Genomic DNA, 27,696 nt, shown 5'->3' on the forward strand with positions numbered 1-27,696 from the left:
GATTAAACATTTATCCGGAAAGCAAAATGCTCTTTTTAAGTAAGTATTACAGTTCTTCTTTGATTGAGATTGCCTGATAAAATCATGTTAAGATGAAGATGGAAGTTGGCATTTCTTAATGGGGCACAATTAATACAATAACATATATTAAAATGTATAATAAAGCTATTATATAATATGGACATTGGGGGTCTCCAATACATAAGCATTATAGTTACAATAGTCATGCTTTTTGTTTCAATAAAAGCTCTGAAAATTATTTGAGTTAAATAAACTAAACTAAAACAGGAGAACAAATGTGGAATATGGTTAATCTACATAAGTTTATAAGCAGTTTTGATGAAGTGAATATCTGTACCTGGAGCTATAGTTGCAAAGCAAAACATGACACATGCGTTTAAGCTGAGTTAAGGTGCCCATACACGTTAAGATTCGCTCACTTGGCGAGATTGCCAAGCGAGCGGATCTTCACCCGATATCCCCACCTACGGGTGGGCGATATAGGGGAACGTGTAGGCTAAATTCGATCGTTTGGCTCTGGGGCCAAACAATCAAATTATATAGGTGGCAATGGGGCAGTCGGTTCGGGGACCGCATCAACAAGCCGATGTGGTCCCCGATCCGACTGAATCTTTTAACCTGGCCAATCGATATCTAGCCAATTTCAAGCCAGATATCGGTCGGGCAGGCCCCTTGTTCTGCCCCTACACGGGCTGATTACCTGTCGATATCGGCCCGTGTATGGGGACCTTAAGTCTTAGTTTAAAATATATATTGGAACCAACAGCTGTGGCAGGATCCAAAAAGAACACACCAGCCAATAGCTGTATTTATGGGGATGCAAAATGGGATGACCAACCTGGGCCACATATATATCCTGCACACAGAGAAGACAGTGGGACAGGATGGCAATGGGACTACTTTATAAAAGTGTTGCCTGTGGGTTGTGGCAAGTCTGTAACTTGGATCCTGCCACAATGAAAGATGACCTGTCACAAGCATCTGTTCATAATTAATATTTTACCAGATTATCTAGTTGAAATCATGTTCAAGTTCACATTAAAAAAAAGAATGGAAATGTTCTCTATAGTACTCCATTTGGCAATGTAGACAAGCTTTGTTACTTATATGTTGTACTTATATAGCCATACTTTACTATTTTTTTATATATATATATATATATATATATATATATATATATATATATATATATATATATATATATATATATATATATATATATATTCATACCCATAAATTCTTTTCTGTGTAGGGGATGGGTGGATTTAGCCTGCTGTTAATAGAGATGCTACCTGTGGTATTCCAATCAAAGTTACCAGCTTGATATCCCCTTTAAATCCATCTTAAATTACTTTTAATAATGAAACTAGTAAGTCTCATAGGAATTGTGGAGACAGGTCATGTTTACTGAGGCTACGCCAACCTTCAGAACTTATTCTATTAATTTTACACACATGCCGGGTGAAAGAAATAATGGGCAATACAATGCTGAAATATATGAAGACTGAATGCATTATATTTATCTTGTATTGACAGCTTATTACAGTTTGTAATATAGTACAGGTATGGGCCCTGTTATCCAGAATGCTCGGGACCTGGGGTTTTCCGGATAAGGGATCTTTCTGTAATTTGGATCTCCACAATTTATGTCTGCTAAAAATAATTTAAATACTGAATAAACCCAATAGGCTTGTTTTGCCTCCAATAAGGATTAATAATATCTTAGTTGGGATCAAGTACAGGTACTGTTTTATTATTACAGGAAAAAGGGAATCATTTAACCATTAAATAAACCCAATAGGGCTGTTCTGCCCCCAATAAGGGGTAATTATATCTTAGTTGGGATCAAGTACAGGTACTGTTTTATTATTACAGAGAAAAGGGAATCATTTAACCATTAAATAAACCCAATAGGGCTGTTCTGCCCCCAATAAGGGGTAATTATATCTTAGTTGGGATCAAGTACAGGTACTGTTTTATTATTACAGAGAAAAAGGAATCATTTAACCATTAAATAAACCCAATAGGGCTGTTCTGCCCCCAATAAGGGGTAATTATAAAATTATATAAAATTACAGAGAAAAAGGAAATCATTTTAAAAAAATTAGAATTATTTGCTTATATGGGAGATGGCCTTTACGTAATTCAGAACTTTCTGGATAATGGGTTTCCAGATAAGGGATCCTATACCTGTAAAACAAACCTAACAAATAACTGCTATATGCTTAAAATATTTTATATATGTGTTTTTATAGGGGACAACTGCAACAAGGCCTAGTGGGCATTACCACCAAATATGGAAAATAAATTTGATAGATCAATACAAAAATTACAAGAATCTACAAACCCTAGGCTTCTTTGCTGAGGACTTAAACCTATTTCGCATATACAGTTATAGGGTATGTTAGCTAGAATATAAGAGTTTTTCATATAAGGGATCTTTTCAGTGGCGCATCATGCCGCAACAGTAAACATTTAGATATTAAAAATGACAAAAGTCTTTATTTGCCAACAACATTTGACATTACAAGGAACTGTCTTATTATTACGGACAAAAAGCAAATCATAAATACATAAATAAATATATATATATATGTAATGTAACACTTTGAGAAAGGCTGGGTTACTAGCTGAAACGTCTGTTCTAATAAAGATCTAAAGATTCTCTTAAGTCCTGTGTGAGCGGATCCTGTTCTTCTGTTACTATTGATAAAGACTTGATGAGGACTGTACCCAGGCACAATATTATTCAGTTATATGAGTGCTGGTACTATACAAATATATATATATAGTGGGTAGTAGTAGTGGGTAGTTGTGTCTGTTGCAACCAATATTAGAACTTCTATCTCAGTCTACCCTTTTTGTAGGGATTATAGCTCACAGATAATGTCTGCCAGAATGATAAAGCTAAAGATTGAGGCAGACTAGAATGGTGAAGAAAAAAATCTCATTACCCTGACCCTTGTGCCTGTCTCAAATCAAATGCAATATAGTATTTAGAACAGTATATAAACATTTGTAAAAGTTCTACTTACATCATTTTTAGAGATATAACTGGGTCAAATGTAACAAATCTCTCAATAAAAATAGCCTGTATTTTAAACCAGCTTGAAACAATTGTCCAAAGTCCTCCTCTACATTCAAAAAACGTAACATTAACCTCTCATGTAGTTCAATCTATTATATTTCTAGGCTCCTCTATTCAAAAAAAAAAACCTAGTTGACTTACGCTGGCAATATAAATGTTCTAAGTGTGTTCCTCAGCATTATATCTTAATAACCTTTCCCATAGCTTCAGTGCAACGGATGAATAATGGGATCACATCTACAATTCCACAATCCCTTGGCATCCTGCTATACATCAAGGAGGCCTTGAAGATTAAAAAAAATGTTCCTGGCTACCACGGAATTAAGTTCCCTAATTACCCTGAAGTGTAAAATGCCTGTTCTTGGTACTTTACTCACTTTCCCTTTATTGCATCTTTTATCCTGGTTTTTATTCAGTTAGGACCATTGTGTTGGGTCTAAGGTTCTTTTGTTACGATTTATCATGTCTTTATAAACATTACATGCTGTAATATTTGATTGAGACATTTATAAACCTAAATTAACCTTATTTATATATATATGAATCTATAGAAACCAGTTGGCTTATTTTTCAAAAGACCCCTCTTTTGTTTTCTGCCTACTGTTTACACAGAGATTAAATGACTTGTGTTCTTCTACCACATGCTGGTGTACACATCAGATAAAGAATCTATCAAAGAAGCAAAGGCAACATTATGAACTTTCTTTGTTTGACTGTCTACAGAACATACAAGTAGCATTATAAGTGTTCATTAGTGATGAGCGAATCTGTTCCGTTTCGCTTCGCCGAAAAATTTGCAATCTTTAAAAAGATCCGCGAAACGGCGAAAAATTCGCGAAACGGCGAAAATGTTGTGCGACAAAAAAATTGTCGCCCGCAGCTATTATTTTGTCGCGCGGCTATTGTTTCGTCGCCCGCAGCTATTATTTTGTCGCACGGCTATTGTTTCGTCGCCAGCGGCTATTATTTTGTCGCGTGGCTATTGTTTCGTCGCCCGCAGCTATTATTTTGTCGCGCGGCTATTGTTTCGTCGCACGCGGCTATTATTTCGTCACGCGGCTATTGTTTCTCGCCCGCGGCTATTACTTTGTCGCGCGGCTATTGTTTCATCGTCCGCGGCTATTATTTAGTCGCGCGGCTAATATTTTGTCGCACGCGGCTATTATTTCGTCGCCCGCGGCTATTATTTAGTCACGTGGCTATTCTTTTGACGCGCGCCTATTCTTTTGACGCCCGCGAAAATTCTTTTTTGACGCCGGCGACAATTTTTGGACGTGCGGCGAATTTTTCCGCGGTGAATTTTTTCATCCGTTTCGCGAAACGCGGAAATTCGCCGCGAATCCATGCCTGGCGAAACATTTCGCCCATCACTAGTGTTCATTACATTTACCAGAAATTGGATCTGGTACTCATAAATGTACAGTAGAACATAGCATCAGTTTATTATTCTTTACCTGTGATTTCTTGGTCATTTTTAAACCATCTAATATCCGCAGCTGGTTTGCTTCCCGATGATTTACATGTAAGCTGAATTGTATCTCCTTCCATTACTGGTGATGTAAATCCAGAAATGTGGGGATTTTCGGGGACACCTAAAATTCATATACAAAAGAAATTGATTACTGTTCTTCTAATATCAATATTGCCAGAGGTTTAACATTGTGAACAGATCTATAACACATAAAAAAAAAAGTATCCACTGGTATTCGGGAACATCAATATGTACATAACGTTCTCCTGATTAAATAAAGTCAAAGTGGAGTAATAAAAAAATAATAACTGCAAATAAACTGGATAAATTAAAGAAACTTCCTTCAAAATCCCTTGGAAAGTCTCTCTGATAATCAAATATTCAAAAAGTGAGTTTCTATCAAATATTTTTTTTTTCTTTAGCGAGGTTTGCATTATGCCTCACTAACAGTTCAGAAGGAGGATTTAGCAAGACATTCATACTTTGGATCCAAAGATGGGTCTCCGTGGAAAAGCATTAAGCCGAGGAAGTTATTATCTTGAAATACTGTGCTTAGAATGGGTAGTTTTTGTCCTTAATGGCAAACTTGTAAAGATTTTTTTGTAAAATAGTCTCAGTGGGACTTAAAAAAAAGCCAGCTTTCTCATCGTATGCACAAAACCAATTCACTAGCTGGATTAACTTTAATATGACTGGCATCCTGCATTAGCCCTATTAAGTGAAAAAGCCAGTATTCGAGAATAAGTGAAGTTCAGGCACAAAAAAAAAAAAAATCAATCTTTAAAACTGTATAACAGGTTAGGAACATAGGCGTGTTTGCAATAAACTATAACAATTCCATCGGATTCAGCTGCTGACATTCAATGAATCTCATGAAACGCCGAGTTTAAGTGACATTTCTTGGGGGTTCTTTTTTATGAATCTCTTTCATTTTTAGTATCACTGGAATCCTTAGAGAAAAAAAAAATAGAGATCATTTAGGGAATAAAATATAAATGGTGAAGTGAATCCAATAAAACAAGAACTAATAATATAAGGGAGAAATGATATGAGCTAAGAAAAACACCAAGCTAAGGGAATGCCATGGCAGTAAAATTTCCCTCATTTGAGAGGTTTATGACCACTGTGTGGGTAAAAATATACTGTTAATGAAAGCTTTGAGGGAAGCTGTAGACAAAATGTCAAAAAGAGTTGCAATTGTATAATATAAAATAAATATTTTTTTCTAGAGAACTTTCTATACCCGTTATGTGTCTGTATCCCTTGGAAATCAAGCCTCCAATGGAACACAAAAGTATGTGACCCGGTATCCAGAATGCTTGGGGCCTGGGATTTTATGGATAAGGGATCTTTCTCCGTACTATAATTCTAAAAAGCATTTAAACATTAAATAAACCCAATAGGGCTGTTCTGCCCCCAATAAGGGGTAATTATATCTTAGTTGGGATCAAGTACAGGTACTGTTTTATTATTACAGAGAAAAGGGAATCATTTAACCATTAAATAAACCCAATAGGGCTGTTCTGCCCCCAATAAGGGGTAATTATATCTTAGTTGGGATCAAGTACAAGGTACTGTTTTATTATTACAGAGAAAAAGGAAATCGTATTTAAAATTTACAATTATTTGATTATAATGAATTCTGTTGGAGATGGCCTTCCTGCATTCTGGATAACAGGTTTCCGGATAATGGACCCTATATCTGTACTTGCATTTTTGCCTATTTACAGGTATAATAGTTATAACTGAACTTATGCTGCCATAAAAGGACAGACTTCGAAGCAAAAGAGATAGCCAGGAACAGGAAAGCAAGTGAAGATGTGTAGTGAGAAGGAATGAAGGGCTTTGAGTGTCAGAAATACAATTTTGTATGTTTTTCTTTTACTTAGCAGTCAGCCATGATATTAACATTTTAAAACCGAGATGCACAAGGTTCCCTTTTAAGATAGAGGAAAAGGATTTCAGCAGCAGAGGTTAAAACTGACTGAAGGGGAAAAAGGCACAAGTCTGGGAGACCAGTTAGTAGTAGGTCGGAATACTCTGAGCAGGATAGGAAATGGACATGGCTGAATATATTTAAGGAAAAGGGAGGTATCTTGGCAATATTAGGAAACAAAAAAGTGTCAGGTTTTGGCAGTTGCATTAATATAACTTGAGAAGGATAGGGACTGGTCAAAATAACCCCTAGACAGTGTGTCAAATCAACAGGGTTAATGATCATGCCATCATTCATAAACATAAATTGAGTAGAAAGGGGCATCAATTATTCACCCAGGAAGAGAGAGGCTGTTTGAGACATATACACACACACACACCATAATCAAGAGAGGGCACACTCCAAAACAATAAGTAAAATGCCTGGGTGCCAGGAAATCCTACAGTCCTCTGAAAAACCACAAATGTGGCATTAAGTATGGAATGAAACGGTTTTTCTGCCTTTTTATATAACAAATCACAAAAACATGCATTATGTTCATGCTGAGCCCACATCAAGAACCAAAACTAGCAATGCTCAGTCTTATGGGGCTTAGATATATACATAATACAAAGAGCCTATCAATATATGGTTTTTGGGTTTGGATTCGGATGCATGTATCACAGTTAAATACCAATAAATGTGGTTTAAATCACAAACAAGTCATTCAACTATTAAAGATTTAAAACCTACTTAGAAATGCTTGCACTTACCCAAAACCATTAAATAAGCCTTGGAAGTCTTGACAGGCATAGTGAATAAAGAGCAGGTGTACTGTCCTTCATCTGACAGAGACACGTCACTGATGCTGATACTAAGTTCATGCCAGGAAGCTCTGACCAGCTCAATGCGGTTGTCCCTCAAGGCTGAAAATAAATAAAAATGACAATGTTAAATGGTTCTAATACGACGTTTGACAGAAATTGGTATTACAAGTCGTAGATGACATGAATATGACTAAATTGAAATGGAAGGTCACCTAAAAAATGTAGGACAAATATAAGCAACTCTGAAAGAGGTTTTTGCACATTTAAAATACTTTATGTAGGAAAACTTTCTTTTCTGACCTATTTGCATTGTACAGTGCTGCGCAGTAGTGATGAGCGAATCTGTCTCATTCTACTTTTCCGCATAATGTGTGGATCTTTGAAAAGATTCGCAAAATGTCGAAAATGTTGCGTGCCATTTTTTTTACTCGCTCAATTATTTATTTTTTTTACTCGGGTGACATTTTTTTTGACGTGTGGTGAATTTTTACTTGACAAATTTTGTCGCCTGTTTCTCAAAATAATCTGCCAGTGGCAAAACGCAGAAATTCACCCACAAATCCATGCCTGGCGAATTGTTTTGCCCATCACTACTGCGCAGTATTTAAGTGCATTGACCCTAGCATGTCTAGTCGGGCATCAGGGCACCACCTGGCTGCTAAAGTCAATTGCAATTTAAACAACAAGGGGCCGATTTACTAATCCACTAATGGATCGAAAGCGTCCGAATGCGTCTTTTCCATAAATTGTTGCGACTTTTTCGTAGCCGTTACGACTTGCGCGAATTGTCGCGACTTTTCCGTAGCCGTTACGACTTGCGCAAAGTGTCACGCCTTTTTCGTAGCCGCTTGCCCGCCGTTTACGAGTGCTCAATACGAAAAAGTCGCGACAATTCGCACAAGTCGTTACGGCTACGAAAAAGTTGCGACAATTCGGCAAATTGTAATGGCTATGAAAAAGTCGTGACAATTCACAAAAAAGTCGCAACGGCGACTAAAAAATCTAAAAAAATACGAAAAAGTCGGAAAATGTTCGTTTCCAATCCGATTTTATTCCATTCGGGATTCGGATTTGTGGATTAGTAAATCAGCCCCCAAGTGTTATAATGCCCCTATAGTTCCACCCTGACTTAATGTAAGCACTTTTCAGAAATATGCATGAAATCACAACAATTTTAATGTTCTGCCCTCCTTTTTCTAGTCCCACAGTGGTCTATATTTTAACAAGGAGATAGTGAGGGAACACAGTAACTGAAGACTATCTGATTTTTTTTTTAGGCTACTGAATTTTGAGGTGCATTTTGAGTTTGGCTTTCTCTATTAATGTGGTTTGCTTAGCTAACAAATTCCTATATGTCCAAATTTCGAGAAGGTCATCTTCCACAGATTCTATTTTAAGCAAATAATTCTAATTTTTTTTTTTTTTTTAATATTTGTCTCTGTAATAATAATACAGTACCTTGCTCTTGATCCAAACTAACATATAATTAATATTTATTGGAGACAAAACAATCCTATTGGGTTTACTTAAGGTTTAAATGATTTTTTAGAAGACTTATGGTATGAAGATCCAAATTATGGAAAGATCCCTAATTCTGGCAACCCCAGGTCCAAAGCATTCTGGATAACAGATCCTACACCTGTAACAGTAAAAACACTTCCATTAACTATAAAGTTGGCCAGAAATGTTGGTGTACTTGTGGCTTAACCTACTGTATACACACATATGGTTTGCCAGTCTCCACCTATCGATCATTTGCCTATGGCTGGGCAATCAGAGTGACAAATAAACATAGAACTTGTGCCCAATTAAATTCCCTCACAGAATAATGAGGGGCATAGACTGGCAGTTCTAGGTGTATCAGCAGCAATCACATTGTTCGCAATCACAGGTCTTTTGCACCACATGCTATGCAATAATCAGCCAGGTCGAGTAAAAATGGCTAAATTGGCCAATCATTTCACAATATGTCCGACACACATTTAAAGAAGCACATTTCTAAATGTATTTAACTCTTGGTAAATTGTAATTGTTTCTTGGCTAATATAAAATGAATACTGTATCTAACTGTTGATGTTTAGATGTAGCAGAGAGTTAATCTATGTTGACAAATAAAGGTAGGACATTGATTCACACTCCGAAATAATTGCTTCTCCTTTCTACTGTTTGGATTAAATGATAAGGAGTTATGGGTTAATAGTTTATCTGCGGTGCATGTAAAAAGGTAATTTCTCGAAACGTTTGCTATCCAACATCTTATTAAGAAAAAGACCTCAATCATCAGTGAATAGAACACCAGGGAATTACCTAGAATATCCCTTAAGCACCAAAGGCAGCCATGCTTAGCAGGTTTTCATTGGAATTAATAGGAATAACATACTTAAATCAATGTCTGAAATCAAATTTTCAACATAAAGTAGACAAGAGATAAACATAATTAGTGTACAGTTGACTTATTCTAATTTGCTGCAGTTGTGGGTCACTTTGAAAGGAAACACATTTGTAGCTATGCTAACAGAATGGGAAGATAAATATTGAACTTACGTTTATGAAAAAGATATCTTACATTTCCATAAAAGCCTTATTAAATAGACCAGTTTCACAAACAAATGCCAATTATTATGAAAATGTTTTCATTTAATTTATTTATTTATTTATTTTTATCAGTGTATCAGTTTCGGCATGTTCAGCCAATGTTTATTTCTTTGGCCTATCCAGTCTATTGTATTCAGTGCAGTCTTGGTGCATATGTATTTGAGCTGCCCCCAAAATTTGCAAATTGAAACAACAGTGTTTTAAACCTAAATCTCATGCTTTCTGTAAATGCACTAAAAGTTAACAGTATATGGGACATTTATGAAGCACAAGGCAGGGTGCATGGTAAAAAAATGGGCACAATATGGCATGGTTTTGCACATTGCACCCTGCCCTACATGCTATAGAAATAGCACAGGCCTCCGCTCTACTTTTTGGTACTTGTTTGATCCCTGTTGTTGCCTTATTCATTCACTTACATGTCTGTGAAGTGGCCCTGTCTAATTTACAAATGGCTTAACTAAAAGAAGAGGGAAAAATGGAGTACATTAAGGGATGGACGCTTGTAGAGCTGGAAGAGCAGGAGACAGGTGGCAGCATTCCAAAGCTGATTTTTGCAACCCAAACTCAAAATCCTTCCCTGTAGACCTTTGTGGAGTTCATTGTGAAGATATTGCAGTTTTAAGTTCTAAATGACTCAATCTGCACAACTGACTGAGGCCAAGCACAACTGTTGTAATATGTTTAAGTGAACAAATAAGGGGCATATTTATTATGCTGTGTAAAAAAATGGCGAGAAAATGCGCCACACATCGCCACATCGTAATTTTTTACGCATTTTTTCTTCCCATGGAACTTATAAAAAATAACGGCATAATATATGGCGTAATATCCGGTGTAATATCTGCATTCAGAGGGCGATCTTTTCCATTTATTTTACACAGCTTTTTACTCCAGTTTTTTGCCCGTCTCCCATAGACTCCATTATAAGCAAATAATTCAGAATAAATACAGAACCTTGTAATTGATCCCAACTAAGATATAAATAATCCTTATTGGATGCAAAACAATCCTATTGGGTTTAATTAATGTTTTATTAATTTTTTAGTAAACTTAAGGTATGGAGATCCAAATTATGGAAAGACCCCTTATCCAGAATACCCTTGGTCCCGAGCATTCTGGATAACGGGTCCTATACCTGTATAATAAATACGCCCCTAAGTGAATGTTTCATGAAAAGATACAGCCAATGAAATTCACACTTAGGGGCACATTTACTAATCCACGAACGTACCGACCGAAAGCGTCCGAATGCATTTTTTTTCGTAATGATCGGTATTTTGAGATTTTTTCGTAGCCATTACGACTTTCGCGAATTGTCGTGACTTTTTCGTAGCCGTCGCGGAAAAAATCGTACTGTCGCGCTGAGTACGAAAGCGAATTCGCGAAAGTCGTAAGGGCTACGAAAAAGTCGCGACAATTTGCAAAAAGGCACGACGGGGATGGAAAAATTGCAAAAAATACGAAAAAGTCGCAAAATGTTCGTTTCCAATCCGTTTTTTTCCCATTCGGGATTTGGATTCGTGGATTAGTAAATCTGCCCCTTAGGGGCCAATTCACTAAAGGTCGATAACGCTTATCACGTGCTTTTTTGCATTAAAAAGCATGCAATACATAAGTACCGATTCATCAAAGTCATTTCGCATGTGTTAACACTCATATCACATGCGCAAAAAAAGCATTATCGCAAAGCGTTATTTTTTTCGCATGGCAGCAATTATCGCATAGAAATAATACTAAAACACATGATTCACAAACATATATGAAGCGTTGGTTATGGTGATAATTACTGTGAAACTTAACGCCTCCCAGGAGTAGGCATTACTGAACAAAATTGCAGCTGGTGATTGGCTGTGGTGACAAGATGGAGTTGGCAGTCGGATTTATCGCCAGATAAATAACGCCAAGAACATTGCTTCTTAATTCAGACAAATATCCTTTTAGTGAATCGATTGTTAACTTGCAAAAAACAAGAAGTGATAATATTTTTAACGCATGCTATAAATAGCACTTGTTTCTTCGACGGTTAGTGAATCGGCCCCATAGATTTTAATCCCAGACCTATTTTAACCTTTCCTAAATGCTGCTGCTGCTGCCTCCCTCTCAGCTAGGAGTCCCTCTCAGCTAGCGCCTGGTCAGGTGGTGCATATGATATAATATTCTCACTCCCAATTTCAAAGTTCTCCACTCCTCTGCTCTTCTTTCTATAAATTTCCTTTTATCTGTCCATATTCATATGTCAGCTTGGGAAATCCATTGTCTACACAGTGCTAGTTATGATCGAATCTGTCCCGTTTAGCTTTTCCAAAAAATTTGCAAATCTTTGCATGCGCGTGTCAATTTTCTGACATGCACGTCAAAAAAAATTACACACGCAACTTTTTTTTGATGCACGTGGGCGCTGACAATTTTTTTAGCGTGTTTTCCGCCCGTTGCATGAAAAACCCACTAATGGTGAAACTCTGAAATTCGCCGGGAATCCATACCTGCCAAATTATTTTGCCCATCACTATACAGTGCATCATAGTAGCCTTGCCATGCATAAAATCCTTTTCTCTTATTGTCCCATGCCTCTGGAATTCTCTATCATCTAAATGAGACAAGATCCCATATTTACTCTGTTCACAAGCCTTGCTGCTTATCCATATGTTCATCCCTTTTGGATCTGCTTTGTTTGTCATAGTTTTCTTTACAGATTGTAAGAAATAGCCATTACTCTTAACTCACAGTTTTTACCCTCTAGATCAGGGGTCCCCAACCTTTCTTACTCGTGAGCCACAGTCAAATGTAAAAAGACTTGGAGAGCAACACAAGCACCATAAAGGTTCATGGAGGAGCCAAATAAGGGCTAAGATTGGCTATTAGGCAGCCCCTATGCACCCTATCATCTTACAGGAGGCTTTATTTGGTAGTAAATCTTGTTTTTATTCAACCAAAACTTGCCCAGGAATTCCAAACTACCTGGTTTGGGGGCACTGAGAGCAACATCCAAGGGGTTGGCGAGCAACATGTTGCTCACGAGCCACTGGTTGGGGATCACTGCTCTAGATTCAATGTCTTGAATGTAAATACAGTTGAGTTTCTAATCATGATCATTTAATGAAGGTACATTCTGCATAGGAACTTTGGTAGTCTACATATAAATAGCACATTTACAAAGGTCAAAGAGTGAGACCAAAGAGATTTCCACTGTTCAGCTTGAATACATATACAGACATGAATGTTTGCCAAAGCCTTATTATTGATCTAGAAATGTGTGTGTGGAGATTCCCTGATTAAGACCCAGTTCAGATCTCATTCACTTATTTGCATGCTATGTTGTTGAATGTGTGGGTTGTAGCATCATTATTCCATTTTGTTCAAAGCAGGTAAGCAATTACCAGTTATTATTAAAAAATAGAAGCCTTATACTACTACATGTAATCATTATACAAATTCATTTTGTCACCGTTACTCAGTTTTGACATACAGGCTCATTAGTCCATAGATTATTACAACCTAAGGGGCTGAATCACAAAGTCCGATCATTTCTGATGATAGCAAATGTCACAAAAATTATTTTCATTTGAATACGAAAATTTCGTACTTACGATCCAAGAGTTCATAAATTTTCGTATTGAAACAATCGTTTGTGAACCGCAATCCAACAGTCAAGAAATTTTCATATCCACCTTCAGTGCATGATTTTGGAAGCCTCCCATAGGACTCAATGGCACTCTGCAGCTCCAACCCGGCCCAAGGAAAGCCTCCCATAGGACTCAATGGCACTCTGCAGCTCCAACCCGGCCCAAGGAAAGCCTCCCAAAGGGCTCAATGGCACTCTGCAGCTCCAACCTGGCCCAAGGAAAGTCTCCCATAGGGCTCAATGGCACTCTGCAGCTCCAACCCGGCCCAAGGAAAGTCTCCCATAGGGCTCAATGGCACTCTGCAGCTCCAACCCGGCCCAAGGAAAGCCTCCCATAGGGCTCAATGGCACTCTGCAGCTCCAACCTGGCCCAAGGAAAGTCTCCCATAGGGCTCAATGGCACCCTGCAGCTCCAACCTTGACCAAGGAAAGCTTCCCATAGGGCTCAATGGCACTCTGCAGCTCCAACCTGGCCCAAGGAAAGTCATGATAACGAAGCTTGAATGAATCCGAAACTTTCGTACTCGGAGTGACATCACAATTTTCACACAAAAATTTTGCCGCAAAGTATGAAAAAGTCCCGCAAAGTACAAAAAAGTTGCGCAAGGTAAGAAATGGTCTCGCAAAAATGTATACTGCATGTGTAATACAGTAAGTGTTCTTAAAGGTACAGCATATGAAAGTGAGTCCCATGAGAGAGATAGAGCTCTCAAACAAAATGGCTACACGGCTGACACTATATCAACACAGAAATATTTGTCTTCTAGTTTAAACACTGTTTAAAATGCATAACACAAATAGATATATTGGAACACAGGGAAATCCAATAAATTCATGAATTGTAAAAAGAGACAGTGACAAAAGGAATTATTCCCAGAAGGACTTGCTATTTTATTGGTTTAAAGAAATTTTTAAACCTGGATTCATAATATACTTCAGCTTTATTGTAAAGATGTTTAATAATACGAATGGAGTCCTTGACAAGTAATTAAACCTAAATCCATTAATAGATAGCTCTCATAAGAAGGTGCATTTGATACTAAAACCTACTATTCATGAAACATGGGATAGATTTCAGTGATTAAAATGCATTTGAAAGATTAATTTAATTGCTTTCAAAGAGAGGGAGGGGAATACTTATTGGAAGGAAATTCATAACGTTTTATTGTTTGTGGGAGAAGAGTTGTCATAAATAGGCCTGAAAATATAATTCAATCATAAAACAGGAAAGATGAAAAAAATGGAGAGTTTGGTGATTCGGTATAATAAAGCTTTGATGATAAAGAGATGACAGTTGTGGGATGAGCAATATCCATGTACAGAATCACACACTGGTGACACAAAACAATATAAGGGAAAAAAGAATTATTTATATACTTTTCTCCCATGAGATTTGGTCTTGTCCACAATGACAATCCCCGTGGGGATTTGAACCAGGGTCTTTAGCATGAGATGGAACATCAAAGTTAGATTATGTAACCTCAAGGCAAAGTCTTGAACATAAGAAGATGAGAAAAATGTATTTTTATTATTAAGACTATTCATCTACAATGACTTTTTTCACTCTTGCCTGGAACAGTAACACAACATCATTATTAGAGATAAGGTTTGTATTACTGGTCACCTTCCCAAAGATCTAAAAAATGCACTTAGGTTTGTTTTATAAAATACTCTCAATTTTAATGGATAATGAATGCTAATGCTCTCAAAATTGTTAGCATGGTGTCGTATTCTCGCTTAGCATGATTAGACAGACATGATAGGTCCAACTGAGCTTGGTGCAATGATGTGTAAATTCAAGGAGTGTATTTAGGTACCTTTTGTTATGGGAAGGGGAGCAGGACAAAGGAGAGAGCTGCACAGACTTGGCCCAGCAATGAAGGATTTTTCTGAGAGAGTCAGATACCAAAGTACATGAGTACACAAAAGAAGACAAGCAATCCTGTGTTTCTTTTGATAGAGGACTCAGTGCAGCGTTTCTGTGAGTGCTTATGGCTGTATTTACATAGACCTTTCTGATAAAGCTTACTTAGTTTTTACCTTTCCTTCTTCTTTCAACCACACAATTTAGGTAATTGCATACAGTAGTTTAGGGAACTAATGATTTAGTATGATGAGTATTTCAGTTTATCCTCACCTTGTGAGGACAGGGCCTGGGGAATTACTGTAAGCACTGGTAGTCACAGTAAAGTCAACCCAGATAATTTTCTGCATGTTTCAGGTAGGAATCTTTTAGCTCACAGGAGATGTGTTTGCAGCATTTTAATATGGTATGGTGAATTTAATGTACTGTACTGAGACTAGAGGGCAAGCATCAGCTGTTATATCCCAGAACACCAGTGTAATTTTGAGGACCCACAAAGTACTGTAGTATGCAAGTTGTACACACTTACCAATGATGACAGCAAGCATGTGATTTATTTGGTGAAAGTCTGTTGCAAGTGTAGTTGCAACAAGCAGGGGCCATGGAAGTACATGTTCACTTGTTTTTTGTCATCAAAGTGAAGAACCATTTCTGTTGTTTCACGAAAATTTGTTGTTGACAAAAATACCTTTTCCTTTTAATTGTAAAATCATTATCATTATTTATGACCTTTCTGATACACAAATACTAGGGTGTGAACATCTTTGATAAGGTTGCCTCCTCATTCATCTATACTGGCCATATATTTATGTGAAGCAGGACCTTGCAGACTTTATTGGTGCCCAGGAAGTCTTATAGTTAACAGATACATTAGCTCAGCTAATTAACCATGTAGCAAGGGGACTTTCTATGTACCATGAAGTTCAACCCTTCCAAGTAAACCCAGCATGCACAACCTATACTTACCAATCTATACACTCACATACATAAACTATATATACAACCACTAACACTAACTGTAGATATTAGTATCACAATAGCCTTGGAAATTCTGCTTGTTCAAGGTGACATTAAAGAGTTGAAGTTGCAATGCACTCCGTAAAGAAATCCTTTTAATTGTGATAACCCTGTATTGTATTGTATCAGATCAAATCAACATGACAAACCAATCTATATTAAACACAAGTCAAGTTCAGTAATAACTGGTATAAGAAGGAGTGGGGACCTTTAAACTGGCATCATCCATGACTAATCTTTTGTAAGGCTGAACCATTTAGTATTCTCTTACTTCAGCAACTGGATAAAGAATGCACTTGATGTTCAAGATCAGAGGGGAAAATAGATGGATACACCTCAAATATCATGTATAAATAATGCTATTTTATACATAATAGACACAGTTAGCTGTTATTGATGATGGAATCTTAATTGGCTCGATACGGAGACAGAGTTCTTAACCTGTGCATGATTCTGTGCTCAATAAAAAGCTTAAAGAAGTTGTATTTTATGTGTTTTTCTGTGTTCTTTAGTCAGCTGCTATAAAATTGGGGGAGTTGGTAGGAGAAAATATTTTAATATTCAATTTAGGCCCAAAACTGAGAAAAAGTCAGGCTTAGGCGGTAAAGAATCTGCCTTTTTATTAACCAGTGGGCTGAGATAGAGTTTATCTGCTAATTTACCAATGTATAAATGAATCTCAGCTGTCTAATTACTTCAAAAATGTAGTTAGGACTAGAGATGTAGCGAACTGTTCGCCGGCGAACTAATTCGTGCAAACATCGGGTGTTCGCAAGTTCGCGAACTTTTCGCGTATGTTCGCAATTTGGGTTCTCGTGGCGTTTTTCCGTGGCGTTTTTTCTCGGCCTAAAAACGCCGCACAAACCACACATGCCGTTTTTCAGCAAATCCCGTTTCCATGGTGCTAATAGTGCGAAATATCAAAAAACGCCACGTATTTCCGCTAGGTCTGCCAGCTGCCTTTGCGGTTTTACGCAACGCTGTGTTAACAAAGTATTTTTCAGAGAAATTTTTCCCCTTGATCCCCCTCCTGCATGCCACTGACCAGGTTGTGGCACCCTTTAAACAACTTTAAAATCAGTTTTCTGGCCAGAAATGTCTTTTCTAGGTTTTAAAGTTCGCCTTCCCATTGAAGTCTATGGGGTTCGCAAAGTTTGCGAATATTCGCACTTTTTGGCGTAAGTTCGCGAACGGGTTCGCAAACTTTTTTTTTGAGGTTCGCTACATCCCTACTTGCAATTATGTCTGCACATTAAATGCACCAATCATGTGCAGCTTTATCAATATAAACACGGGCAGGGCAAATATGTTCACTGTGAGAATAATTCTGTGCTGGACAAGCTTATATCCACACTCTGCCAACAAGTTATGCCACAACTTTGGAGGCAGAAAAAAAACCACTAAACTGATTTTGCAAACTGCAAATTTATATTCCCAAAGTAAAATTCGGTGCTATATTTGTGCACAATAAACACGTACAGAGGATATGCTCATGCAAATCTCATTTGCAATGCAAAATGTAAGTGTTCAGGGGAAATTGTGCGGAAAATGACCCTCAAGGACTCCATTACCCTTTTACAGGCTGCTGTAAAAACTTCAGATAATGACCCTTCTATTTGGGAGGTGTTTTGGGGGTGCACTTTATACCTGCCAGTCCCATAAGTGATATGATTGATGTAATAGTTTAATAATACTGTGGCATACTACAAAGACCATAGTATATTCCCCTACAACTGTAAATGTGGGAAACACTTTTTTACTTTTTTAGTATTCTTATCACTTATTTAAAGGAGAAGGAAAGTCATTTTGGCATTTTACTGCCAATAGATTTGCCACATTAGTGCCACCTAGAACAATATATTTATTCTGCAGAAACCATTACCATACCTGAGTACAGCTTTAGAAGCTTTCTCCTTTTGTTTAAGATAGCAGCTGCCATTTTAGGCAGCTTCCTTCCTGCAGTCTAGCCATTATAGCTGAGATCACACATTCCTAAGGGAGGGGGGAGGGAGTTCTTAGCATTCTGGTGGGAGTGGGGAGCAGGAGAGAGGAGAGAGGAGAGAACTGCGCAAACTCTGGTCCAGGGAATAAGGCTGTTTCTGAGAAGTCAGACACTGGAACATGTTTACAAAAAAAAGAGACAAGAAATGCTGCGTTTCTTTTGATAGAGGACTCTATCTATGCAGCATTACTGTAAATGCTTATGGCTGTATTTACATAGACCTTTCTGATAAAGCTTATTTAGTTTTTACCTTTCCTTCTCCTTTAAATGACTGGTCATATTAAACCCAAGATGTAGCATTCATAAAATATCAGAAAAAATATAACATAAAGCATAATTGTAACTAGTATTTATATATGTTTAACATACTATTGTATCTCTGGCTGCTATCAGTTAACAAAAAAAAACCAAAAAGTGTAATTTTGCTTCCACTGTGTTTGGTAGGATCACTGACCAGAGCAGCCTGTTAACCTGCTCACTCCAGCAGAGACATGTTTTGATAACTGACAGAAGCCACAAATATAATGGGACACACTAAAATAATAAAACAGAGAAAACACTAAAAAAACGGCAAAAATGTTTTATTCATTTGTGTCTCCAAAACGCTGCATATTTTTGTGATTGAGTAGCTGGAGACAGAGGGAAGGCTACATCCTTTTGAATGGCAGGTTTTACACAGTTACAGAACATTCCTCTACTCAGAAGCTTGACAGATAGTGATCCATGTGGGAGAGTAATGACTGAGAGCCAATAGCAGATCAGAAAGGTACAGTATGTAGAAAGCAGAAAATCATAAAAGAAAAGATTTACAAAAACAAAGCATGAAAATGCAGCACAAAAAGTTAACGTTATTTTCAGTGCTATTGAGACCTAGTCACAGTAATCTTTACCTCTCCAGTAGTATGCCAGTATCTGATGAACCCAGGTTTTTACATGTGCTAATTTAGAATTCTAGAGAGTAATCCTTTGTCTCCCCTCCCATGCAAGACATTGGGGACAGGACAATGACTAAGTAGTCTGGAGATACTGTTAACAACTATAGCCAATCGCTCTACACACAACCTCCTTCTCTTCTCCTCACTCGTCACCTCCTCTCACTCTCGTATCCAGGACTTCTCACACGCTGCACCCATCCTCTGGAACGCTCTTCCCCATCCCATTAGGCACTGGCAGACTCCAAGCCTTTAAACGGTCTCTTAAAACTCACCTTTTCACTCGAGCCTATAACCTAAACCCCCCAAACATTCACTAACCACTGGTTTTCACCTCTCACTCCGCACTTACTGTCACTTTACACACCTACATGAACTCTAACGCCATGCTGGTTACCCTGACCTTATGTCTCAGCCCTCCCTTTTAGAATGTAAGCTCTTGCGAGCAGGGCCCTCCCCCTAGTGTCTCCGCTCCTCATCCAAGGTAACTGCAAACCATTTTTGTGAATTGTTTATATCTACCTGTTAACTGTTGTTACGGACTGTATATATATATATATATATATATATAGGAGTCCAAAACTGCCAAACCTCCCTGGTAACCTCTTTAGTGAGGCAGGAGAGCCCTGCCGACCCCGGTGTCCACCAACGCCCTTTTGGGGCCCTGGGCTTTCTGCAGCTGGATAGGCAGGGATCCTACTCACGGCCAAGGCTATTTTCCAAAACGCAGTACAGGAGGGATCAAACGGAATCGAAGTCAAAGTCAGGCAAAGGTCCGTGGCAGGCGGCAAAGATCGTAGTCAAAAACCAGGTATTGAATCAGTAGAAAGCTTAGCAAGGAATGTAGAACATGGAACCATCTTGGGCGATTTTATAATGAACAGAGTAGCGCCTTTTATGTTCGAATTTGGAGCCATTGGTGATGTCAGCGCATCCGCTGATGTCATGACGCAGCGCCGAATGGCGGCCATCTTACAACTGTTCTGTCTTTTGTACCCCTCTATTCTGTAAAGTGCTGTGTAAATTGATGGAGCTATATAAATAATAATAATAATGACCATGAAAATGAAGTCTAGAATGAAATTGCTGGTTTGTCTGTTCCTTCCTCTCCCTGTAACAGTACTTTAAGCTATATTATTTATCAAATGTTTACGCTATATTACTATAGTTTGATAATACCTCATTTTCCATATTGTTAGTATCTAAAGCAAGTGCAGCCCTTGAAACATCGCACCCAGATAAAAGTAACAGTTTCTTTTGCCTAACTCTAGTTGTAGATTTATTCAGACATCTAAGAGTACATTTTCATCCTTTGAGAGAGGAGGCCAATGGGATTTTGTTGGGAATTTTAGAAAGAAATAGAAAATAAAACAAAGCCAGTAGCATCATTTTTAATTGAGAATATCCTCTAACAAAGATCAGTTATAAAATCCCTCAGTGAATGGAAACATGGCTACTCTTAACTTCAAATGAGAAGACTTATATACCATCTCTTGTCCCCAAGGAAAATAATTAAGTGCACTACAGCATAAAAAGGTCGAAGCTGTAAAACTTTATTGAGGTAAAAAATCCTATTGGGTCCCATAACTAGAAAGCTAAGAAAAGAAAGCTTAAAAATACATTCAACAGATATGACTGGTGGGAGGATTCATACAACAGAATGCAGTTTTTCAATTTACAACAGACATTTTTAAAATATTAGTTTCTTTGTCTAATTATTAAATGGACTGTAAAACAATATGCACAAATACAAACATATTGCGATGCATAGGGATGAGTGAATTCTTTGCTGTGCTAGAATGTATCTATGCAGTCTGTTTCTCATTAGTACTGTATGTGCCTTGACTTACACATGAGCCAATCAGATTGGACCCTGATTTGAAGAATCTCTGGCCTGAGCAACTGGAAGAAATGGTATGTAGATATTGTCAGGTATGATATTGTCATTATATTTGAAAGAAATTTGTGTGGGAGCCTTTTATCTATGAAGAACAGTTGTAGTATAGTGGCAAGGAACTTCTTTAAAAACATAGGGTAACATATATATATATATACAGGTATGAGATCCTTTATCTAGAAACCTGTTATCCAGAAAGTTCTGAATTACGGAAAGGCTCTTTCCCATAGACTCCATTATAAGCAAATAATTCTAATTTTTAAAAATGATTTCCTTTTTCTCTGTAATAATAAAACAGAACCTTGTACTTGATCCCAACTAAGATATAATGACCCCTTATTGGGGGCAGAACAGCCCTATTGGGTTTAGTTAATGGTTAAATGATTCCCTTTTCTCTGTAATAATAAAACAGAACCTTGTACAGGTATCGGACCCCTTATCCGGAAACCCATTATCCAGAAAGCTCCGAATTACGGAAAGCCTGCCTCCCATAGACTCCATTATAATCAAATAATTAGGATTTTTAAAATTGATTTTCTTTTTCTCTGTAATAATAAAACTGTACCTTGTATTTGATCCCAACTAAGATATAATTACCCCTTATTGGATGCAAAACAATCCTATTGGATTTAATTAATGTTTTATTGATTTTTTAGTAGCCTTAAGGTATGAAGATCCAAATTACGGAAAGACCCCTTATCCGGAATACCCTTGGTCCCGAGCATTCTGGATAACGGGTCCTATACCTGTACTTGATCCCAACTAAGATATAATTGGTGGCAAAACAATCCTATTGGGTTTATTCAATATTTAAATGATTTTTAGCAGACTTAAGTTATGGAAAGATCCCTTATCCGGAAAACCCCAAGGTCCTGAGCATTCTGGATAACAGGTCCCATACCTGTATATGCTATTGCAGAGCTAAAAATGCATCAACCATAACATAATTTTGCCTTTCCACAGATATTAAAATTGGTGTTAGTGCTGCTCAACTTTCTGTTGCTTCAAACGAGTTAATAGTATGCATTAGTAAAAAGCAAGATTAATAAGGCATGTACTGTAAACATATTTCGAATAAATGTAAGCTGTTAGGGAAAAAAAAAACTTGTCATCCTTTTCAAGACTCACATACTTGAAAAGCTACAGAGGGAGCAAACTTTATCTAGACATGTGGCTCAGATGGTTCATTCTAAATGTAACCTTCAGTCTGCACATTCATTTCTTTCTCCTCTTCCCTCTTTTCACTGCTGCATCCACTTTTCATGTGTTGCACTCATTCTCTAGAACTCCCTACCCCAGGCATTTCCAGATACTCCAGACATTCAAATGATCACTTAAAAGCAACCTTTTCATTCAAACCTATAATCAAAGCTCCCAGAAACTTGACTACCCTTCTAAACCCCTTACTCTTTGCTCACACACTAACTACTGTTGTCTGTTCTTCACTATGCATTTACCATTACCATCATGAACAACAGGACTTTTACAACAACAGTGGTTATCCTTGCTTTATACCATTTTAATTTATCTATGTTCCTGAAGGCAAAAGTTGAACATAATCTTGAACCTGCTCTACCACGGTGGTGGACCTCACAAGTGCTATGCCAGAAATAAACTTGACTTTATTGCAACAGCAGGGCCGGAACCAGGGGTAGGCAGAAGAGGCAACTGCCTAGGGCGCAACAATTGGGGGGCACCAGGCAGAAGCCTCTCCTGCCTACCCCTAGTCCGCTCTCTTTAGTCATTGCCCCCGACGCTTGTCAATGATCCATCCCATCACGACCCCCCCCCCCGCGAGACTGGGCAGGCACACCAAAGGGGGGGGTGAGGGGGAATGAGGAAAGTGCAGAGGCGAGGTGGCCGACCAGGTTGCCTAGGGCGCCCGGTTGGCTTGGCCCGCCCCTGTGCAACAGTACGCTTTTGGTCTCGCTCCCTTCCTTTTTGACACCATGTTTTGATTTGTGCTAATAAATTAGAAATTATTATTAGGTACCTTTCCTAATCTTTTAACAATTTGTTGCATGTCCCACAATCCTACCTAATTGTGTGTCAGAGTTAATGCAATGAGAAAAATGTATTTCCGTACAGACTTCAAATGAGTTTTCATATTATAAACCATGTTTTTTTTTTCTTTTTATATCAGGGACCCTACTTGGTGTACAAGGAAACATGTAATTATTTGCTTTTCTGTAGGAAAGTGGGTGGTTAGAGGGCAATGTTCTACATGCACACCAATTACTAAGCAAGGCAGCTAATGATACTAACTAAAAATCTAATCAAGTTGGGTTCAGGTTTAGTAACTACTACTAAAAGAAGCACATTGGTGTTTTGACACTGTGCCATGTTCATAAATGACCCCAGATGGATATAAATAACACACCGAAGCAGGAAAAGATAACTAAAAACAGTCCAGCATCAGATGACTCAACTTTCATAGGTCTTAAGCAGATGTCAGTTTCGTAAGCTCTCCTATGATGTGCGCGTTTATGCCCTCTAAGCTTCACTGATATGCATTTGTCTTCTGATATCTACAAAAAGCCTTTTCTCAAGCAATACAATTATCTATGCTGACCAAGCTGAAAATACATAATAGGGTCAAAATGTCTTCAGCTGCAATCTATCTCTAATCCATCGAGACCAAGGCAATCAGAACTGCATGCCTTCCTGAGTTTAAATTATAGTTTATCGCCACAGGAAGTTCTGCTTTCAACTAACAATGTTTTTTTTTTTCTTTTTCGTATTTTCAGTGGTTATGATATAACGAAGACAACATTCTACAACTCAATCCAAACAGGTTAAATCTAATAAAAATACTCATACTTTCCCATGTACACTCGTTTTCCCTATGCCTTTGTATATCTATGTTATGATTAAGTACATACAAGATTAATGCTTGAAATGAAAACAGCATCAGCCTCAGAGAATATATTTATATAGAGAACACCTGCATATTCTTGAGCCTCTTTTCCTTGAACAAGTTAACTCTGATTCTTTGAAGTGGAAAATTTGTACATAAAGATATGTAGAACAGCCACGATTCCGTAGGCACCATTCTAATACAATATGTTTCAAGTATACCAGCAGATAAGGTGATCCTTGCATCGTTGCTCAATAAAGGATTTATGTCAGTTCAAAGCACTGATAAATAATGTCAGGCTCCTTCAACAATGAGAGGTCTCGGTATATATTGAAGAAAAATGCTTATTTACTTGTATTCCCCTCACAGTACTAATTCATTAAATGCAGGTTAGGTTATCGAAATAATAAATCTTTCAGTTCTTATCTTTCTCCACACTAGTGTATATTAAAAAGTAAATAACATTGAAGTTTAAGGACATCAAATTGTAAAAGAGATAAATGAATGCACCTTGAACCTCCCTTTATTACCACAATTTTGGAACTTTTGTAACACTTGAATAGGTTTTTTTTGTTTAGGTCACACTGTGCTTCAGTAGCTGACCTTAGCCTCAGAGAGTCTTGACCTAAACTTTCTTATTGGATCAACTGTCCCTCCACTACCCACTGTTAGAATTGTCGAAGTTCTTTTTCTTTCTTCTCCTTAAGTAGTTTTGGGCAACAAAGTTTATGAACAACAAACAATACTCAGAGAACAACAAGAAAAAAAGTGCAACAGCAAAACATCATGGTATTAAAGGAGAAGGAAAGATATTTTGGCATTTAGAACACTATATTTATTCTGCAGAAAGCATTACCATACCAGAGTTAAGAGCCTTAGAAGCTTTCTTTGTTTGCTTAAGATTGCAGCTGCCATTTTAGCTTGGTTTTCATAGCTTCCTGCTGTACAGCTCTATTACACATTCTTATAGCTCAGATTACACATTCTTAAGGGAGGGGGGGAGGATGTTCTTAGTATTCTTGTGGGAGGTGGGGAAGCAAGAGAGGTAAGAGAGGAGAGAACTGCACAGACTCTGCCCCCCCATGAAGGATTTTTTCTGAGAGAGGAAGTCAGATACCTGAAGAACATGTTTACAAAAAAGGAGACAAGAAATCCTGTGTTTTCTTTGATAGAGGACTCAGTGCAGATTTTCTGTGAGTGCTGTATTTACATAGACCTTTCTGATAATGCTTACTTTGTTTTTACCTTTTCCTTCTCCTTTAAGTGGATTGGGTTCTGTTATATTCCAATGGGATTCAAAGTCTATCTCCAGATCACTCTTCCTAGGTCATTAGGGCATGGATTTTTAATGCAATGCAAGATGTTTGTTAGAAGATAGAAAGGGCATTCCCAATAGAGAGTTACCCTTTCCTATAATACCTGTTCTACCAGAGTACAGCCTTCTGTCTTGCTTTCTAGGCAGCACTCCATCAGCAACCTTGGTTGACTGACATAGTGAATTGCCATCCATCAATCCTCTAGCCCCAAAGAAAAATAAATAGAATAGGCAGGCAGGTACTGTAAATGGGAAGAGACAGTGGAGGAACATGACAACCTGATAAATGTGAATCAGCCATGCCCACAGGATAACATTTTTCTAGCAGTTGAAGAAGAAGTTTTGAAGAAGTTTTTCTACTTTAAACTGATATTAGTTATAAAGTGCTTATTTGATATAACTGTATATTGATAGTTGTTTTATTGTTGGCCCTGCATATGTTCCCCTATAAGTAATGTAATAGATAACAAACTTCTTAAGTTCCAAATGATACTGTATATCCTATCATACCCTCATCTTGTCGGACTAGTGATGAGCAAATTTTTCACCAGGAATGGATTCACTCTGAAATTCAGAATTCTGCCATTTGTGAATTTTTTTAAAAAACTGCTGCAAAAATTCGCTGCGCCAAACAATTTGCAGAGCAAAACACCCATTCATGTATTTGGAGTGAGAAAAAAGTCACGGTCACATAAAAAAGTCATAGTTGAATAAAAAAAAGTGGTTGCGTCAAAAAAGTTGCGGCCACGTCAAAGAATTCTTGTGCGTAAAAAAAAAGTTGTGCTGTAGCCGCATTTCGCGAATTCTACAACAATTTTGAGAATTTCTTAGTGAAGCAAAATGGGACAGGTTCACTCATCACTATTCTGGACACATTTTTGGGCACAAATGTAAATCTGTGTTATTCTATGTGGAAAACAACTACTTTGGCAGCAAAAAAAAAAACCAACAGGGTACATGGGGGGCTTATACACATCTTAGGATTAATGGAATGATGTTGGTAAAAATAATAAGGTTGAGGAAGTATGAGCCAATGATTTTTTTTTTTGTGCAACAAACTAACTTTGCTGTTTGAGTTACTGGGTAAAGGTGGCCACACACAGGCAGATTAAGCTGCTGATTCTGGCCCTTCAGGCTGATTTGGCAGCTTATCTGCCCATATATAGGACCCTACAACTGGCCAACTCAACTGATATCTGGCTGATGTTGATCAAGTAAGTTTAATTTTCCCATCAGATCAAGGATCCAATGCAGTGATCAGTGATGCAGTCCTTACTCTTATTTCCATAGCAGTAATCCAATTGTTTGGCCCTAGGGTCAAACAACTGGATTTGCCACCTTAAGTGGGCTAATAGGGGGAAGATCCACTTGTTTAGCTGGCCATCAAACAAGCAGATCTTGGCCATCTTAATTCTCACTCACACACCAACACATTCATATGTACACACACGTGGGTATACAAGGTAGCCTACGTAATGTTCATGCATCCTAGGTCATACACATTTTATATAGTACAGATGTCTTTTTGGTGCAGGGGAAATAAATACATGAATATTCAAAGTTTAAAACATCTATAAAGAAATAGAAGAAATAGGAGCCTAGTATATAACCCTTTGTTTTTCTAATTTCTGGTATGAGGTTTAATATAGTTTCTTGATTCAGTGCTTATCATTTGTTTCTGCAGTTCTTTTTGGCATTGTTACACCACAAACCATTACATTATTCATCTTGAAGAACAGCCTTGGGAAATAATTGCGTTATCCTCTGCTGGCCTCACTAGAGGAAAGACCCAACTGTGCAGTCATTAACTTTAACAAAACAGTGCTAAGCATATTTTGCTTCTTCAGGGCATTCGGAGCTTGTAAGCATTTTTCAACTCTAGCATACAGTGATGGGGAACAAGTATGTTCTGCGCGTTGCATTTGCAAAAGGTATTTTCAGAAAGGCTTTGCATGTGCTAGGCATGATCATGATAAATACGGCCGTGGATTGGGTCTTTGGTAATTAAAGTTATTTATTATCCAGAGGTTGACTTGAAAAAATGACACATATGAGTATGCACACATATAAAGCTCATTGAGTTGAGAAAAACTGAAAACTCTCCTGATCACATACATTTAAAAAAAAGAGGTTGCATGTATAATCATAGAGCATTGAAATGAAAGATCTAGAACCATAAAGTGACAATTTATGTGCTTTTATTTAAAGCCATAGGTTCAAGCCATATTTAAAGAGAAAACATTTGTTATTGCACAGAAGATTTGGTAAAG

The 27,696-nt window shown here is 37.6% G+C and overlaps 1 protein-coding gene across 3 annotated transcripts in view; it reads right to left on the reverse strand.

The window, feature by feature from the left end:
• Positions 1-27,696, reverse strand: part of cadm2 (cell adhesion molecule 2) — a 958,543-nt gene that overhangs the window by 153,839 nt on the left and 777,008 nt on the right. For all 3 annotated transcript variants that reach the window (XM_031895847.1, XM_031895846.1, NM_001005713.1), the window contains 2 exon segments: positions 7,269-7,421; positions 4,564-4,701 (listed from right to left, as the gene is read on the reverse strand). In XM_031895847.1, coding sequence (XP_031751707.1) covers positions 4,564-4,701; positions 7,269-7,421 — 291 coding nt within the window.

This window comes from Xenopus tropicalis, chromosome 2 (assembly GCF_000004195.4).
Source record: "Xenopus tropicalis strain Nigerian chromosome 2, UCB_Xtro_10.0, whole genome shotgun sequence".
NCBI lineage: Eukaryota > Metazoa > Chordata > Amphibia > Anura > Pipidae > Xenopus > Xenopus tropicalis.